Here is a 17,478-nt window from a genome sequence, read left to right as displayed (position 1 = left end):
TAGGAAAGCTTCAAAGAGGTGTAATGACCTGTTCCAGGTTACAGCTCTGGCCAACACTGCAGTCCTGAGGGCCAGCCCGCGGATTTTCTGCCTCTGGCCCTCGGGCGCCGCCCAGACTCTCAACCCCAAACGCCTCTCCCAGGCCTGCAGCCTGGGTGGTCTGGGTGGATGGACTACGTCTCCCACAATGCCTTCGGCCTAGCCTCCTGCCCGCCGCCGGCTGGACACCGTATCTACCAATAGGAAAGCAGAGTTTCAGGGGCCGTTCTAGGTAGCCAATGAGAGCGGTTGGGGGCGGGCCTCTACCGTCCATTGTTCTCGGTGCCCCTTGGGCCGGAGCCGTCGCGATTCCCGGGGCCCGGCCGTGCCCCGGGCGCTTGTGCACACAAAGCCGCCGCCGGAGCAGGATCTGGTGCCCGGGGAGGTGAGCCCGGAGAGACAGGCCTGGAGCCTCGCGGCCCAGGAGGGTAGCGCGAGGCGTGGGAATAACGGGCCTGGAGCCAGTGCTGGCAGCCTGCTGGGGGAGGGGCGTGGGGGGCGCTCTCCGCGGACCCGGGGGTCTCGGTTTACGCGTTGGTTCGCCCGGCGAACCACGCGGGCTCTTTTCCCTGCAGCGAGCTCCCCGCATATCCAACGGGGGCGCAGGGTTTGGACTGGATGCGCACTGGCCGACATCCCGCGCAGCGCCTCGGTTTGCACGTGGGGAAACTGAGCCCAAAGGGGGCGTGTCTTGGCCCGGGTCACACGGAGACTTGGCTTATTAGGAACAGTTTCCCTGGGTTTCTGAGTAAGAGTCCTGTTACCCTATTTCTTCTAATCCTTGTAAATACAGATTGGGAAATTCGGTTTTCCCACTAGCATTCCGATTTTATTTTATTTTTTAAAAAAAGCTTTTCCTTTTTGGGGGAGGTGGTGTTATCTGAGTATGATATATTGATTTTTAAAAATAATTTTTCATTGCTTTTATAGTCTTTATTTTGTAATTTCACTGCTCTCAACATCTTGTAGAATTTCCATCCAGCTCTTTTTTTTTTTTTTTTTTTAGTCTTGTGTGTGTTCATTTTTAAAGGGAATTGGGGTCATACTATAACTGTAGTTTTAATGCCTTGCTAAAAAAATAACAAACTCACAAAAATTTAAAAAAAAAGAAAAGCCTTGCTGGTTTTCTCTTTATCCCTAATTTTCATATTGCGGATATCTTAAATCTTTAATGATTAATAATCTTTGTCAGCATACTTTTAAAAATACTTTAAAATACATACAGCAGGGTGCACAAATGTCATATTTATGCTTTTGTGCAACCATCATCAAATCAAGATAACAGAACATTCCCAGCACCCCAAAAGAGGCTCCTTTGAGCTTCTTCTCAGTCAGTACCTCCCAAAGGTAGCCATTATAACATCAGCATCATTTTTAATCCATTTTACTGTATGGATGTGCCATACTTTATTAACCATACCCTGACTGCTGGATTTTTAATGTGTCCATTTTTTAATTTTTATTTTTTTGCAATTAGAATGCTATGGTTGGATGTCCTTGCAACTAAAATTCTCTTTGCAAAGATAGTTACTCTAAAAGAAAATTCCTGAGGGGCAAGACTAGATGGAAGAGTCTGAACATTTAGAACTCCATGAAAAAAATTTTTTTTAAATCCTCCCGAGGTTACTTTTCCATTGATTTTTAGAGTAGAAGAGAAAAGGAAAGACAGAGAGAAACATCGATTGGTTGCCTCCTGCATACGCCGCGACCAGGGCCCGGGCCAGGGAGGAGCTTGCAACCGAGGTACATGCCCTTGACTGGAATCAAACCCGGGACCCTTCGGTCCGTAGGCCAATGCTCTATCCGCTGAGCCAAACTGGCTAGGGCAAAACTTCATACTTTTAAATATGGTAATCATGCGGTTGAGATACTGTCTTCCTTCTAGTGAGGCTCAGTCTCTTGACATCTGAGCCATTGCTAATCCTTAAGATATCCCCGTAAAATAAGAAGGATGATGTTATCATCTCTGTTTAGTGGTGGTCAGTGAGGTTGATTTGAGTGTGCGAGGTCAAGGTCACTCACTCTGCAGCGAGTCTGAACTGGCTTACGGCAGGATAACTCAGTCCTGGATTCTTGCCAGGGCTTTGGACTTCTGACACTCATGCTTCTGTCTTTTGGAAAGAAAAATGCTGTATATTTTGTGTTTATGCTTCTTCTTAACTTCTCTTGCCAAAGAGAAAGAGAGAGGTTTTCAGGAATAAGTCATTTTGCCTTTAAGAGGGACAGGAAACTTGTTGATTTGCGGACGTAAGAATCACTTGGTGGGCTGACCTGGGCTGCTGTGAGTTAGATCATTTTGGGACTGTTTACTTACTGATCCTGGTTCTCTTTCTCATTTCTCAGCTGGGCTACTTGTTGAAATTCGAGGAGGGACGTGTCTTCTCAGAGAGCTTGGCTGGATAAGACTGAAGTTTAAGGCTAGAAGCCTGCGCGATTGTCCCCGGGAACGTGGGTGATGGCTGCAGAGGTGCCCAGAGTGGCCACTCCCCTGAGCTCCTTGGCCCAGGTACCTCACGAGGAAGACGAACAGGAGGCGGAGGTCACCACCATGATCCTGGAGGACGACTCTTGGGTACAGGAAGCTGTGATGCAGGAGGATGGCCCGGAGTCCGAGCCCTTTCCCCAGAATGCCGGCAAGGGCAGCCCCGGAGAGGAAGTGGCTGGAGGGCCGCAGGGTGCCCTGGGCCGCCTCCGAGAGCTTTGTCGGCGCTGGCTGAGACCAGAGGTGCACACCAAGGAGCAGATGCTGACCGTGATACCCAGGGAAATCCAGGCCTGGCTGCAAGAACACAGGCCCGAAAGCAGCGAGGAAACAGTGGCCCTGATGGAAGACTTGACCCAGACCCTTCGGGACAGTGGTGAGAGGCTGAAACTCATAGGGAGAAGGTGGGGGCCCCCTCTGAGGTCGAGGAGGTCAAGGTGGGATCCAGGTCTAAGTTGGGGACAGCCCCATGTCTCTGTGCTGTCTGTGGAAAATCGGCACGTTGTCACTTGTTTATTTTATTTATTTTGGTTTTTGTTAATCTTCTCATCCGAGGATATTTTTCCATTGATTTTTAGAGAGAATAGAAGGGAGAAGGAGAGACAGAGAGAAACATCGATGTGAGAGAGACACATCGATTGGTTGCCTCCTGCATGCATCCTGACCAGGGCTGGGGAACCTATAACCAAGGTGCATATGTACCCTTGACCAGAATCGAACCTGGGACCCTTCAGTCCGCGGGCCGACGCTCTATCCACTGAGCCAAACCACCTAGGGCACATTTTTACTTTTTAATTGTTTTAAATATATCTTTATTGATTTCAGATAGTCAGGGAGAGGGAGAAAAATAGAAACATCCATGATGAGAGAGAATCATTGATCGGCTGCCTCCTGCAAGCCCCCCACTGGGGATCAAGCTCACAACCTGGGCATGTGCCCTTGACTGGAATTGAACCTGTGACCCGTCAGTCAGCAGGCCGACGCTCCGTCTACTGAGCCAAACCAGCCAGGGCACACTGTCATTTTTTTTTTTTTTTTTTAGCCTACAGCACCCGGATATTGTCACTTTTTTAAAGTCCTTGGGTGCAGTGAAAGTTCCAGAATTTCAGTGCGGAACTGAGTATTCTTGGAACTGTATGTGCGTAGCAAGCCTGGTTTTTACTTCTGTGTTTATTCTGAGTGGTTGGGAAGCTGAAGGAGGCTTGGGGGAGGGGCTGATGAGCCTATAAATCACTCCTTGGAACCTTCACTTGGTTGTGCAATGAACATCCGAAGGTGTGACGTTCCAGCAGCTAAAAAAACAAATCCTAGTTTTAAAAAGTGATTATTTTTTATGAATCCAAGATGAATGGTGAGCAAACCAGGGGCTTTTCTGTGGCACAGAGTCACGCTGGGCTCTCACAAGAGGAATTACAAACGTGAGTTCATTGCAACCGTTAATATATTTGTCTCCTGACTCTGCCTCCGCCATCTTGCTCCTCACTTGTCAACTGGACTCCCTTGATTTCCAGATATTTACTTCCCATCCACGGGTGCCCCCAGCACTGCTTCAGGGCCCACGGGAAACGGCTGCCGAGTGTGATGAGAACTGCAGGAGGAGAGGCGAGGCCAGCGAGGCTTTCTGGAGGATGTGGAACTGAGCAGGGGTTGCAGGCTGGGGTCGAATTTGGAGAGGCGCAGGGCAGGCGGAGGGTGGCATCCGAGAGGAGCTGTGCGAAGCGGAGGCTCGGAAGGGTGGACCAGCGTGGCATAGTTCAGGTGTCGGCGAGAAAGGCTGGCTGATGAGAGTGGAAAGGGTGTGTTTTGGAAGTGGTAGGAAGTAGGGTGTGGGGGAAGGGTGGGTGGAGGCTTGGCCTCAGCAGGTTCTTGAAGTGGGGCCCAAGGGGCAGGGGAGGAAGCCGAGTTTGGCAACAGGATGTGGGTTTGATTAGAGTAGGGAGAGGCTGGAGGCAGGAGAGCAGCCAGGAAGCCACTTAGACATCAGGTGTACAGGGGTCAGGCCAGGATGGGGACAACGGGGGGGAGGAGAGGAGTCTGGACACCTGTGAGAAAGAACCTGGTGACAATAGCTGGCATTTATCCATCCCTTTTTGTGGGCCAGGTAGTGTGTGTGGCATCTACTATGCAAAACTCACCGGGAACTTGACCACCTTGGGGGAAGCGAGGTCATTACCACTGCACAGCCTGTGAGTTGAGTGAGAAGTTCACTGACTCCCATGATGCCGTGCAGCTAGTGCGAGGCCAAGATGGAGCTCATGGGTCTGAGCATGGAACTCCTGTTCATCTCGTCTGTGATGCAAAGTGATAGTTCCCAGTGGGGTGTTGGCAGAGGGGATGCAGGCGGCACTGAGCCAGAGGTGACCAACCAGGGGTGTGTGGTCTGGAGGATGCAGAGGACTGGGAAGAGGAGAAAGGACAGAGGTTGTGACAACCTTCAGGGACTGGGGAGATAGGAGGAAAGCCATCTTTTGGAGAAAGGGACTGCTACGGTGAGCCTGGTCCTGCAGCGGGCACCTTACATGTCCCTCTCACTAACATTCTACAGGCGAGGTCATGGAAGTCCAGCAAGGTCAGCCCTTACTCGAGGTCACACAGCCAGGACGGAAACTCCAGTCTGTTCGCTTCCACTTGTGTTGGGTAGATCCTAGGTTGCATCTAAAGCAAAATACCTGATTTTCTTTGGTCTTGAAAAGTAGCTTTTGCCCTAACCGGTTTGGCTCAGTGGATGGAGCGTCGGCCTGCAGACTGAAGGGTGCCAGGTTCGATTCCGGTCAAGGGCATGTACCTTGGTTGCGGGCACATCCCCAGTGGGAGGTGTGCAGGAGGCAGCTGATCGATGTTTCTCTCTCATCGATGTTTCTAACTCTCTATCTCTCCCTTCCTCTCTGTAAAAAATCAATAAAATATAAAAAAAGTAGCTTTTAATTTTACTTCTCCTATTAAAAAAGAAAAAGACAAAAACCTCTCATCCTATTTATTTAATATATTTTTACTGATTTGAGAGAGGAAGGGAAAGGCAGCAAGAGAGAGAAACATCAATGATGAGAGAGAATCATGGATCGGCTGCCTCCTCCACACCCCACACTGGGGATCGAGCCTGCAACCCGGGCACGTGCCCTGACCGGGAATCGAACCGTGACCTCCTGGTTCCTAGGTCAGTGCTCAACCAGTGAGCCATGTTGGCCAGCTCATCCTTGGTTTACCTGCCTCCTGATGGATGGGACAGTTTGGAATGAACTTCAGGATCCTTAGGCAGATACTGCAGGGAGGCCAGAGGGGCTGGGGGCTGAGGAGAGGCCTCCGGGGTTGTGGTTTGGTTGGGGAAGTCACAGAGCAGGAGGTTAGGTCTCAGCAGGTGCCTCAGGCGATGATAGGCACCCGCTGCGCCAGCCCTCCCCACCTGGCTTCCTGCCTCCTGCCATCATCTCTCCTGGGACTCCCAGATGTGTTTGTCAGTCCTCTGCCTTCTGCCTTTGAGATCATCTCTGTTGGCCTTTGTTTAACAAATGCCCCTGGCCTTCCTCATGATTACGCAGAGGAACCTCTGCAATTATCTGCATCCCCTCTGGAACATTTACTCAGCCTGAGACCTCCACTCTGCCAGGCTCGGGACCTTTGGACGCACTTACCCAGGATGGTGGTTTAATATTGACTCGCAGGCATGCATCCTACTATCGCAGTTGAGATTGGACCTGTACTAAAAGCTCCTCTCTCTCAGTGAGTGTTTCCCACATGTTAGTCCTGAGCCCTGAGTCAGGCTCTTCGTATTTCTCCGAACTCTTGCAGGAGCCTCCAAAGGGAACCTGCTTCTCTCCCCTTCATTACAGCCGCTCCACTCCTACCTGAGTGATCGGTCATTCTTCTGCTTAAAAGTCTTTTTTTCTTTTTTTTTTTTTTTAATATAGAGGAAGAGAGATAGAAACATTAATGATGAGAAAGAATCATTGATCAGCTGCCTCCTCCACACCCCTTACTGGGGATTGAGCCTGCAACCTGGGCATGCGCCCTGGACCGGAATCGAACCCAGGACCCTTCAGTCCGCAGGCCGATGCCCTAAACACTGAGCCACACTGGCTTGGGCTCCTGCTTAAAAGTCTTCGTGAGCCAAAACCGGTTTGGCTCAGTGGATAGAGCGTCGGCCTGCAGACTGAAAGGTCCCAGGTTCGATTCCGGTCAAGGGCATGTACCTGGGTTGCAGGCATATCCCCAGTAGGAGATGTGCAGGAGGCAGCTGATCGATGTTTCTAGCTCTCTATCTCTCTCCCTTCCTCTCTGTAAAAAATCAATAAAATATATTTAAAAAAAAAAAAAAAAAGTCTTCGTGAGTTTCCCAGTGTCTCCAAATCAAGTGTCACCTTGTTCTGCTTGGAGCCCGGGGCCTCTGAGACCTGGCCCTGCAGCCAGTTTTCCCAGGTCCCCCTGCTGCAGCTCCTGCCCCATCCAGACCTAGTCTTGCTGTTTCTTGAACAGGCCTGTGCTTTCTAGCGTTCACCTGTGCTCCTGAATTCTGACTTGGAATGCTTTGGTCCTGTCCCTGCGAGTTAACATCCCGGTTGTCCTTGGAGTGTGCACCCGTGGAGACCCGCTCCATCAAAGCTGTCCTTACTTCCGGTCTCTCTTCCCTGTCCCTGGCTCCACCCACCTGGGGGGCCTCTCCAATCACCTCTGCTCAGATCACAGAAAACTGAAGTTTTCTCTCCGGTGCATTTTGATTCTTCTGATTCTTCTTCTCTTTTGGCGTTTTATCACATTCCATCTTATTTTCTATTTCTGTGAATATGTGTCTCATTATTTTTCTAGGAACCTATAAAATCCCAGAAGGCAAGGAACCTGTCTTTCTTTTCTTCTTCTATCTATAGAGAAATGGAGATTGTCAACTTCAAATCTACTCTTTTCCAACAAGTGATCCAAAGAGTGACAGCTGACCTCTCCAGCCATCCCCCGCATCACCCGGCTTTCTGTGGGCACTACTCTGAGCCTGCAGCCCCAGCAAAGTGCTCCCTTCAGGACAACAAATGAACAAAAAATATTCATTTTACTTAACAAGAAGGCGAGTGGAGAGGGTTGGAGGGTTGGAAAGGTGTATGTGTTTTTAAAGCGATGATTCTCAGCTTCAAAACAAAATCACTTTGAATTCACTTAAGTATTTGAAATGTATACCATACAGAACTCCTAGATGCAATGTTATAACGTAAAATGTTCGGCAGTCATTCGTTTATGCTGATAAGAGAGCTCATTGCTGTTTTTATCAGTGGTTAGTCTTTCAAGCAGCCAGAGTTCAGGTGGAACAATGTTCCCAGTCACTCAGGTGCGATCAGGTTCCTGCCAGGCTTTGATCAGGTTCGCACCAGGCTTTTCAGGGCAGCGCTCCTATGGGGAGAGCCCAAGTCAGGGTGGGAGAAGCTGAGGTGGACACAAGCTGTACTGAACCTCTTCTGTATTTTATTTTATTTATTATTTTATTTAATTAATTAATTTTATTTTATTGTATTTTATTTTATATATTTTTATTGATTTCAGAGAGGAAGGGAGAGGGAGAGAGAGAGAGAAACACCAATGATGAAAGAGAATCATTGATTGGCTGCCTCCCGCACGCCCCACATTGGGGATCGAGTCTGCAACCTGGGCATGAGCCCTAACCAGAAATCGAACCATGACCTCCTGGTTGATGGGTTAATGCTCAACCACTGAGCCACAGCGGCTGGGCACACCTCTGTATTTTAGACCAATGCCTCTGACCACCGTCACAATCAGGTTTTGAGTGTTTTGAGCCTGACCCACACTAAAGCACCACAGTTAGTGACCAATTCCATTGTTATAAATAAATTAGAGGCCCGGTGTGTGAAGTTCATGCACAGATAAGGTCCCTAGGCCTGGCTGGTGATCAGGACCAATCTGTGGGGTCATCGGAGGGCTCCCACGGGCACCCACCTTGGCTGGCCTGACACCACCCACATGCCAGCCCTGCCCCCCACTGCTGCCACCAGTCACCTCGCTTTGCGGGCGACAGGCAGGGCGATCAGGGGGGCCCCCGCTGGCACCTGCCTTGGCTGACCTGGGGCCTGCGAGCTGGGGGCAGCTCCTGCGTTGAGTGTCTGCCCCCTGGTGGTCAGTGCGTGTCATAGCGACCAGTCGTTCTGCCGTTTGGTCGATTTGCATATTAGGCTTTTATTATATAGGATGACAGTAAATTCAGGTTTATCCCCATATTGACATCAGTTTTCCTCACACTCATTCTGATATGCTTTCTAGCATGGGAGGGAAAGAGGAGGCCTCTGGCCAGGCAGGGGTCACACATGGCCCTTTGAACAGCCACAGCAGTGTACTGTGCGTGGGAGTCGAGAGTGTGGGTCGTAGATTGGAAAATACAAGAACCACTGTCTTAGATTGAGCTACAACTGCAGCTTGTGTCTACTGACCCATAGGGAAGAGGTCCTATGGCAATTCAAGAACCATTCAGCCCTAGCTGGTATTGCTCAGTGGATAGAGCATTGGCCTGCAGCCTGAAGGGTCCTGGGTTCGATTCCAGTCAAGGGCACGTGCTGGGGTTGCAGGCTTAATTCCCAGTACGGGGCGTGCAGGAGGCAGCCGATCCATGATTCTCTCCCATCATTGATGTTTCTCTCTCTCCCTCTCCTTTCCTCTGAAACCAATAAAAACACATATTAAAAAAAATAATAAATAAATGCTACCCTTTGAGCTCCCAGGTATTTATTACAGACTAGAGGCCCAGTGCACCAGTAGTGGGGGGTCTCTTGGCCTGGCCTGTGGAATAGGGCTGAAACCGGCTCTCCGACATCCCCTGAGGTGGAGCAGGCCAGGCCAAGAGGGAGCAGGCCAGGCCAAGGGACCCCACCGGTGCAAGATCGGGGCCAGGGAGAGATGCAGGAGGTTGGCCAGCCGGGGAGGGACCCCGGGAGGGCTCCAGGGTGTGTTGGGCCCATCTCGCTCAGTCCCGTTCAGCTGGACCCCAGCAACAAGCTAACCTACCGGTTGGAGTGTCTGCCCCCTGGTGGTCAGTGCATGTCATAGTGACTGGTCAACCGGTCCCCCTGGTGGTCAGTGCATGTCATAGCAAGCGGTTGAGCGGCCTTAACATATCATTAGCATATTATACTTTGATTGGTTGAATAGCCAACCATTGGACTGGACACTTAGCATATTTGGCTTATATTATATAGGATAAGGCAACCAAAGAACATATCCTGTATTCCATCTTCTTTCCCCTCAACCCCAATTTTGATTAGAGTATCATTTCTACATCTCTGTATAACAATTATATTCTGTTTTAATACCCTAATTGCCTTGGCTCTTGTAGACTTCTTGTTCTAAAGTTATATGTATCAGATGTTCATCCCCAATCTTTGTGCTAGAGTTCCCTTTATCTCTTGGTTGAGTGAAATTCATCTCCTAATAGTTTCCTCTGGAAGGGCTCATGGGACCTGTAGTCCATGAAATTGTGTCTATTCAAAGCCGTTTGCCTGTCAGCTTTATACTTGAAGGACAGCCCTGTTGAACATAAAATCCTTGGCATGCATTTCTTTTCTAACATAACTGGCAGCTGCTGCTGCACCGTCTGCCGGCACTGAGCGTAACTGCAGAGAAATCTGAGACCCGTTGGTTTCCTCCCCCATATAAGTGGTTGGATCCTTGTCCTTGTTACCCTTTGTCTCATTATTAACCACCCGGGTTAGTTTTCCTTGGCACACACGATGCCTTCCAGGAGTTCTTATATCTTCATAGGTGAAGCTGTCTGTTCTGTTCCTGTGGTTTAGTTTCGTTTTTTGAGAATTCCAGTTACGTTTATTGATTCTCCTTTGTCTAACTTCTGTCTCTTTCTTTCTCTTTGATCCTTCTCACCTCTTCGTTTCCATTTTATTTCACTGCTCTTCTCATTTCATTCCTCCTCCATCTCTGCTTTCCCTGGTGCCTGTATTCTTTTGTGTTTCTTCCCATTTGTGTTCATTTCTCGGGATTTTCCCCTCCTTTCCTGCATTGTTTAAAAAATTTATTTATTTATTTATTTTTTACAGAGAGGAAGGGAGAGGGATAGAGAGTTAGCAACATCGATGAGAGAGAAACATCGATCAGCTGCCTCCTGCACACCCGCTACTGGGGATGTGCCGCAACTAAGGTACATGCCCTTGCCCAGAATTGAACCTGGGACCCTTCAGTCCGCAGGCCGATGCTCTATTCACTGAGCCAAACCGGTTAGGGCTCCTTTCCTGCGTTTTGCCAGTTCACGTTTCATTGTTTCACCATCTTTTCCTCAAGTTCTCCTTTAGGATCTTTCTGCACAGAGCTGGTTGCTTCCTTTAACTTTTTAAAAAATATATATATTTTTATTGATCTCAGAGAGGAAAGAGAGGGAGAGAGAGATAGAAACATCAATGATGAGAGAGAATCATTGATTGGCTGCCTCCTGCACATCCCTTACTGGGGATCGAGCCACAACCCACGTATGTGCCCTTGACCAGAATCGAACCCGTGACCCTTCAGTCCGCAGGCCGACTTTAACTTTTTTTATGGATGAAAAATTGCCACTTTTTTCCATAATAACAACTCCTATGACTACTGCCCGAGAGTCAGAGGCGCTGTCCTCAGGTGGCCCTTCTGTGTGATCCTGGTTGCAGCCTCACTTCCTTTTCTTGTCTGAGCCCAAGAGGCCAGCCTTGCCTATCCCAGCCCCAGAGGCAGTGTTGCCTCGAAGGCAAGTCCTTACCTTCAGAAAGAGCTTTTCTGCCCAAGCTGTTGGGGATCTCCTTCACCTGGGTACTGGCCCTCTCCTCACACTACTCTCCGTGCTTGTCCTCCCTCTGCCTCCCTCACTGGCTTCTGCAGTCTCCGCTGTTTTTGGAAGAATATGCACGCCCTTCCTGACATATTACATATATTAGTGTCTGCAAATTAACCCTCTTCCTAATCTCACTGAAATGAAGCTTGAGTGTTTGTTTTCCCTGTTGCTTCTGAGATCATCTTAGGACAGTGATGGCGAACCTATGACACGCGTGTCAGAGGTGACACACAAACTCATTTTTTTTGTTGATTTTTGTTAAATGGCATTTAAATATATAAAATAAATATCAAAAATATAAGTCTTTGTTTTACTATGGTTGCAAATATCAAAAAATTTCTATATGTGACACGGCACCAGAGTTAAGTGAGGGTTTTTCAAAATGCAGACACGCCAAGCTCAAAAGGTTCGCCGTCACTGTCCTAGAACATACCAGGGCTTCAGATGTTAAGGCAGCGAAGCCTTTAATAGCGAATGTTCCTACTCAGAAGAGAACAGTTAGTAAAGTCATAAAAAAATGTTTTTGGTTGTGTGAGCTTGGAGAAAATAAACCGGGGCCTCAACCTGGAGGCCCTGTTTTATAGCAAATCTCTGGGCTAGAGACTTGCAAAACACTGTTGCAGGAAGTTGAGGAACCAGAGACCTACTGGCCCTGGCCAGGTGGGAACCAGCATTGTGCCCGTCATGCCTACACCCATACCCTGGAGATCTAGGGGGCGTGGGAAGGAGGGCAACTATACGTACCCACATATTACCAGCAGTGTATGTCAGTGTGAGCACGAATTGTAATTATGTGCCTATTTGCAGGTTTAAATATAATTTTATATTGACTAAAGGCATGAGTGGAACCCAGGGTCTACCTAAAGGATACATGTCAAATTTAATCATGTGCATAAATGGAAATTTACATTAAGTCATAGAAACTAATCACTGAATTGAGCATTACCGTACATGTAGTTTATTAGCTTTAATAATGGAAATGTCACTAGGACTTTCGGATTATTTTGCTAATTGTCTTTCCTGCTATGGATAGATTTTCTTTTAATATATTTTTTATTGATTTCAGAGAGGAAGGGAGAGAGAGAGAGAAACATCAATGATGAGAGAGAATCATTGATCAGCTGCTTCCTGCACACCCACGAGCCCGCAACCTGGACATGTGCCCTGACTGGGAATCAAATAGTGACCTCCTGGTTCATAGGTCGACGCTCAACCACTGACCCATACCGGCTGGGCTAGATTTGCTTTTCTAAGTGGGGTCTGAGGTTAGGTCTTAGAAATACTCAGGCAATGGTCTTTATCAATAACCCATTGATTTATTTCTGAATGTGCTACAGAATTAAAAAAAGAAAAAGAATTGAAGACACCTTATAGAAATCGTGCACAGGGAAATTATAGTAAAAAAGAACATCATGGGAGGGGAAAATGAAAGAACACACACTGCGTGCTGTAAAGCCATCCATGTTCCTGCTCTGAGTTTTTGGCTCCAAGTTGCCAAGCAGGCAACGCAAAGACGAAGTCATACCTGGGGAATGAGGCCGACACAAATTGGTTGCTCAGGAGAGCAGCGTTTTGGTAGTTTGTTCCAAGGGAGATTTCCTCCTTGAGCTCATCAAGAGGACATCGTGTGTTACAAACAATGTCATCGGCAACTTCCTGGCAGCGTTAATGTTTCTGACAGCCCTAAGTACTAATGACAGTTCTTACCATGTTTGTCACAATCAGCCAGAGCCATTACACCAACACTCAGTTCACTGAGTGGGTTCCCGGGGGAGTCAGAACAGTGTGGCCCCGGCTCACAGCTTTCTGCTGCTCTGGCTTAATCCTGGGATAGATTCATTAGAGTCTCTAGTCTCAGGAAGGGCTTGCATTTTCTTCCAGAAATCATCCCTGGTGATTTATTTTTATTTTTATTTATTTATTTTTTTTATTGCTTACAGTATTACAAAGGGTATTACATATGTGTCCCTTTTTTTCCCCCCGCCCGTGACAATCCCCTGGCCTTCCCTACCCCCCAGTGTCTTATGTCCATTGGTTATGCTTATATGCATGCCTACAAGTCCTTCGGTTGACCTCTTACCCCCCTCCCTCCTGCCCCCCACCCCTCCCCGGCCTTCCCGCCCTGGTGATTTCTTTCACCCAAATGCTTGGTAAGTACTGGGTAGTAGAGGGTTTGACAAGGTTCTGGAAGGTAGGTATTTTGTGTATTACAGATGGGAAATACATGTATAGGCACACTCTGTAGATAAAGTTAAGGGCTTTTTAAACTGCCCCCTTACGAGTTTCCAGTCATCTGGAGGATTACCAGAGCCCTTGTTGCAGGCATCCTGTCGTCTTGTCTGAGTCTTACATGCCAACTAAGATTATAAACATGATACATATTTTAATGCATGAGATTATTATATAAACTCCTTTTGAAAGGAAAATCAGCTTTAGGGAAATTTCTGTGGTGCCAATAAAAAAATTCATCAAATTTAATTGAGCCCCTACTAAGCATCAGGCACCATGGTGTGCATTGGGGGTCATGTCCCCTGTTACTTTCCCTTGATTAGGATCTTCAGATTTCTACTTGCCCTCATTTCCCAGCGGAGAAACGAGTAGAGACAGAACCCACAGCTTTAAGACTTAGAAATTCTGGGTGATTACCAGGAAGTTTGAGACCTGGTAACTAGATAACCAGTTAGAAGAAAATAAACCTGGTTTTTAAAAGTCTTCAGGAATCTTTAGCCTCTTTATTTTCATTAGAAGTTGAAATTTTTAAAATTTCCCCCTTGGTTTCCTTTTCTCATCACAGGGAATTGAGTATAAATGGTATGTTTTTTCTTCATCATTTCAGATTTTGAGATCCCGAGTGAAAACGGGGAGAACTCTAATCAAGACATATTTGAGGACATGGAATCACATGGGCTCTTCTCAGAAACACCTGAAGGGGAAGGTGTTCAGCAGTCTGATTGGGAAAGTGACCTTGAGAGAGACTGTGGCTCTAGGGGTCTCCAGGGAAAGGCCTCAAGTGAAGACCACAGGGAAGTGCCATCACAGGGCAGGGAAGCTGGACAGCTCATCGGCCTTCAGGGCACCTACCTGGGTGAGAAGCCCTACGAATGTCCCCAGTGTGGGAAAACCTTCAGTCGGAAATCCCACCTCATCACGCATGAGCGGACCCACACGGGAGAGAAATACTACAAATGCGACGAATGTGGAAAAAGCTTTAGTGATGGTTCCAACTTTAGTAGACACCAAACGACTCACACCGGGGAGAAACCTTATAAATGCAGGGATTGTGGGAAAAGCTTTAGCCGGAGCGCAAACCTCATAACCCACCAGAGGATCCACACGGGCGAGAAACCCTTCCAGTGTGCCGAATGTGGCAAGAGTTTCAGCAGGAGCCCCAACCTCATCGCTCACCAGCGAACCCACACGGGAGAGAAACCATACTCATGCCCTGAGTGTGGCAAGAGCTTCGGCAACCGGTCCAGCCTTAATACACATCAGGGAATCCACACTGGAGAAAAGCCCTACGAATGTAAAGAATGTGGCGAGAGCTTTAGTTACAACTCCAACCTGATCAGACACCAGAGGATCCACACCGGGGAGAAACCATACAAATGCCCCGACTGTGGGCAGAGGTTCAGTCAGAGCTCAGCCCTCATCACCCACCGGAGAACTCACACAGGAGAGAAGCCCTATCAGTGTGGCGAGTGTGGGAAAAGCTTCAGCCGCAGCTCCAACCTGGCCACACACCGCAGAACCCACCTGGTGGAGAAGCCCTACAAATGCGGGGAGTGTGGGAAGAGCTTCAGCCAGAGCTCGAGCCTGATCGCGCACCAGGGGATGCACACGGGCGAGAAGCCCTACGAGTGCCTGACCTGCGGGGAGAGCTTCAGCTGGAGCTCCAACCTCATCAAGCACCAGAGGATCCACACGGGCGAGAAACCCTACAAATGCGGCGAGTGTGGGAAGTGCTTCAGCCAGCGCTCCCAGCTGGTGGTGCACCAGCGGACCCACACGGGCGAGAAGCCCTACGAATGTCTCATGTGTGGCAAGAGCTTCAGCCGGGGCTCCATCCTGGTCATGCACCAGAGAGCCCACTTGGGGGACAAGCCCTACAGGTGCCCCGAATGTGGGAAGGGCTTTAGCTGGAATTCAGTTCTCATTATACACCAACGAATCCACACAGGGGAGAAGCCCTACAAATGCCCTGAGTGTGGCAAAGGCTTCAGCAATAGCTCCAATTTCATTACACATCAGAGAACTCACACGAAAGAGAAACTTTATTGACGTGGCGAAAAGGAAAAGTGGAAAAGGGGCCAGCCCAGGAGGGAATTGTCCCACTGCGCCCAAGCCAGGCTATCTCATTAGAAGAGCCATTCTTCCTGAATGGTCTTTGGGGATTTGTGCCAGAATCTCACCACTGCTCATCCTCATTCCTAGGGTCCCATCATCTTAGTGGTCGGAGCCAAACCCCAAGAACAGTGTAGGACTGGGAGGTCGGGAAGTTGGGTCTTTTTCTGTTTTGTTTCATGGCTTGATTGACTTTCTCTCTCCTGATCCCTCTGTACCCCAGTTTGCTCTTTGGTAGACGGAGTGTTCCTCCACGTGGAACAGAAGACAGCATGGCCCACATCTTGCGGAGTCCTCAGAGAAATACTGGAAATCTATTGGCGCAGCCTGGTTGTTGTACTGCCCCTTTGTTAGACTGAGGCGCCCTCAGCCCCAGCTGCTAGCGTTCCAGGCCCCTTGCCCACGTCAGCACCATTTCTTCCTGGCTCTGTCCTGGGCTTTGATTTCAGGTCAAGGTGGAGCGGCTCCTGTAATTCTGAGTCATCACATGAAGGAAAAGTCCTCTCTTGAAAGTGTCAGGAGCACTGAGACACTGTGTATGTCCTGGAACCAGCGTCCCAGTAGCCTTTCTATTGTAAGAGTGGAACGGGGCCTGCCAGGGAGGTATAAAATGAGATTTACATCTTTGCTTTGTCTCCGCTATCGTCCGGCGGTGAGTCAGCTGCCAGGGGGAGCGCTCTAGTTTTTGTGGGGCTTCCTTTTTGGAGTGTGAAGGCGGCGACTCCCAGCTGTCCACCCTGGTGGGTGGCAGTTTCTCTCTCACCAGGTTCAGGGAGGCAGCCCTGCACTCCGCAGGGTGGGCCTGTGTCTACCCCACAGACACAAAGCTCCGCAATCATTACTCTGTGCGCCTGTCAGTTCCTCATTCTTACGTTTTTTTTTATTTTCTACATGCAGAGCTAGAATTCTGTCCAGCAGCTTTTGTACACTTAAGAATGTTATTTTGAAGGAAGCGTTGGTTTTGAGGACACGTCATCTGTCCCCTGGAGAGATCTGGGCTTGAGTCAGGAGTTGACCCACCGAGGTTGCCTTTGCTTTTAGGGTGCCACCAGGGCTTTGTTCTTGGGTCCTTGAGCCTTGAAACAGTAAAGATGGGCGATAGCAGGTGAAGGGGTTTGTTATGAGAAAAGGAGAGTAGAGAGGACGTTTCTGGGAAATGTGAATCCACCTCCTGTGCATGGGGCCTGCTCTTGAAATGGGCCTTGGTCCTCAGGATGGATGCTCAATGTTGCCTAATAAAGCAGAGTCCCATTCTCTTCCTGACTCTGACTTGTAATGTGTGTCAAAAACCTGAACTTGACTGTCATTAAGAAACCCACACCTCACTGCCCACCATCCCGCCTCCTGCCCCAAGCTGAAAATGGTCCAAGAACTTCAGGAAGTAAAAATCAGTTGCTTTGCCCTAACCGGTTTGGCTCAGTGGATAGAGCGCTGGCCTGCGGACTGAAGGGTCCCAGGTTCGATTCTGGTCAAGGGCATGTAGCTTAGTTTCGGGCACATCCCCAATCAGTGTTTCTAACTCTCTATCCCTCTCCCTCTCTCTAAAAAATCAATAAAATATATATTTTTAAAAAATCAGTTGCTTCAGCCCCAGCTGGTTTGGCTCAGTGGATAGAGCATCGGCCTGCGGACTGAAGGGTCCCAGGTTCGATTACGGTCAAGGGCATGTACCTTGGTTGCAGGAACATCCCCAGTAGGGGGTGTGCAGGAGGCAGCTGATTGATGCTTCTCTCTCATCGATGTTTCTAAACTCTCTATCCCTCTCCCTTCCTCTCTGTAAAAAATCAATAAAATTATTTTTTAAAAAAATCAGTTGCTTCAA

At 48.7% G+C, this 17,478-nt stretch overlaps 1 protein-coding gene across 2 annotated transcripts; it reads left to right on the top strand.

The window, feature by feature from the left end:
* The first annotated feature begins 316 nt into the window (after positions 1-316).
* ZSCAN2 (zinc finger and SCAN domain containing 2) lies at positions 317-16,919 on the top strand. Of its 2 annotated transcripts, none has more exons than XM_036355816.1 (3): positions 317-424; positions 2,383-2,897; positions 14,152-16,919. In XM_036355816.1, exons 2-3 carry the CDS (start codon positions 2,495-2,497, stop codon positions 15,591-15,593), a joined length of 1,845 nt encoding a protein of 614 aa, XP_036211709.1. In that variant the 5' UTR covers positions 317-424; positions 2,383-2,494; the 3' UTR covers positions 15,594-16,919. The 2 variants fall into 2 exon arrangements, with proteins under 2 accessions (XP_036211709.1, XP_036211710.1); XM_036355817.1 differs by lacking the exon at positions 14,152-16,919 and adding an exon at positions 7,381-7,938.
* The last annotated feature ends 559 nt before the right edge of the window (positions 16,920-17,478 follow it).

Source organism: Myotis myotis, unplaced genomic scaffold, assembly GCF_014108235.1.
Source record: "Myotis myotis isolate mMyoMyo1 unplaced genomic scaffold, mMyoMyo1.p scaffold_m19_p_23, whole genome shotgun sequence".
In the NCBI taxonomy this organism is placed as follows: Eukaryota; Metazoa; Chordata; class Mammalia; order Chiroptera; family Vespertilionidae; genus Myotis; species Myotis myotis.
Note: the sequence above shows the minus strand (reverse complement) of the source record. Positions and strands in the feature narration are given on the sequence as shown.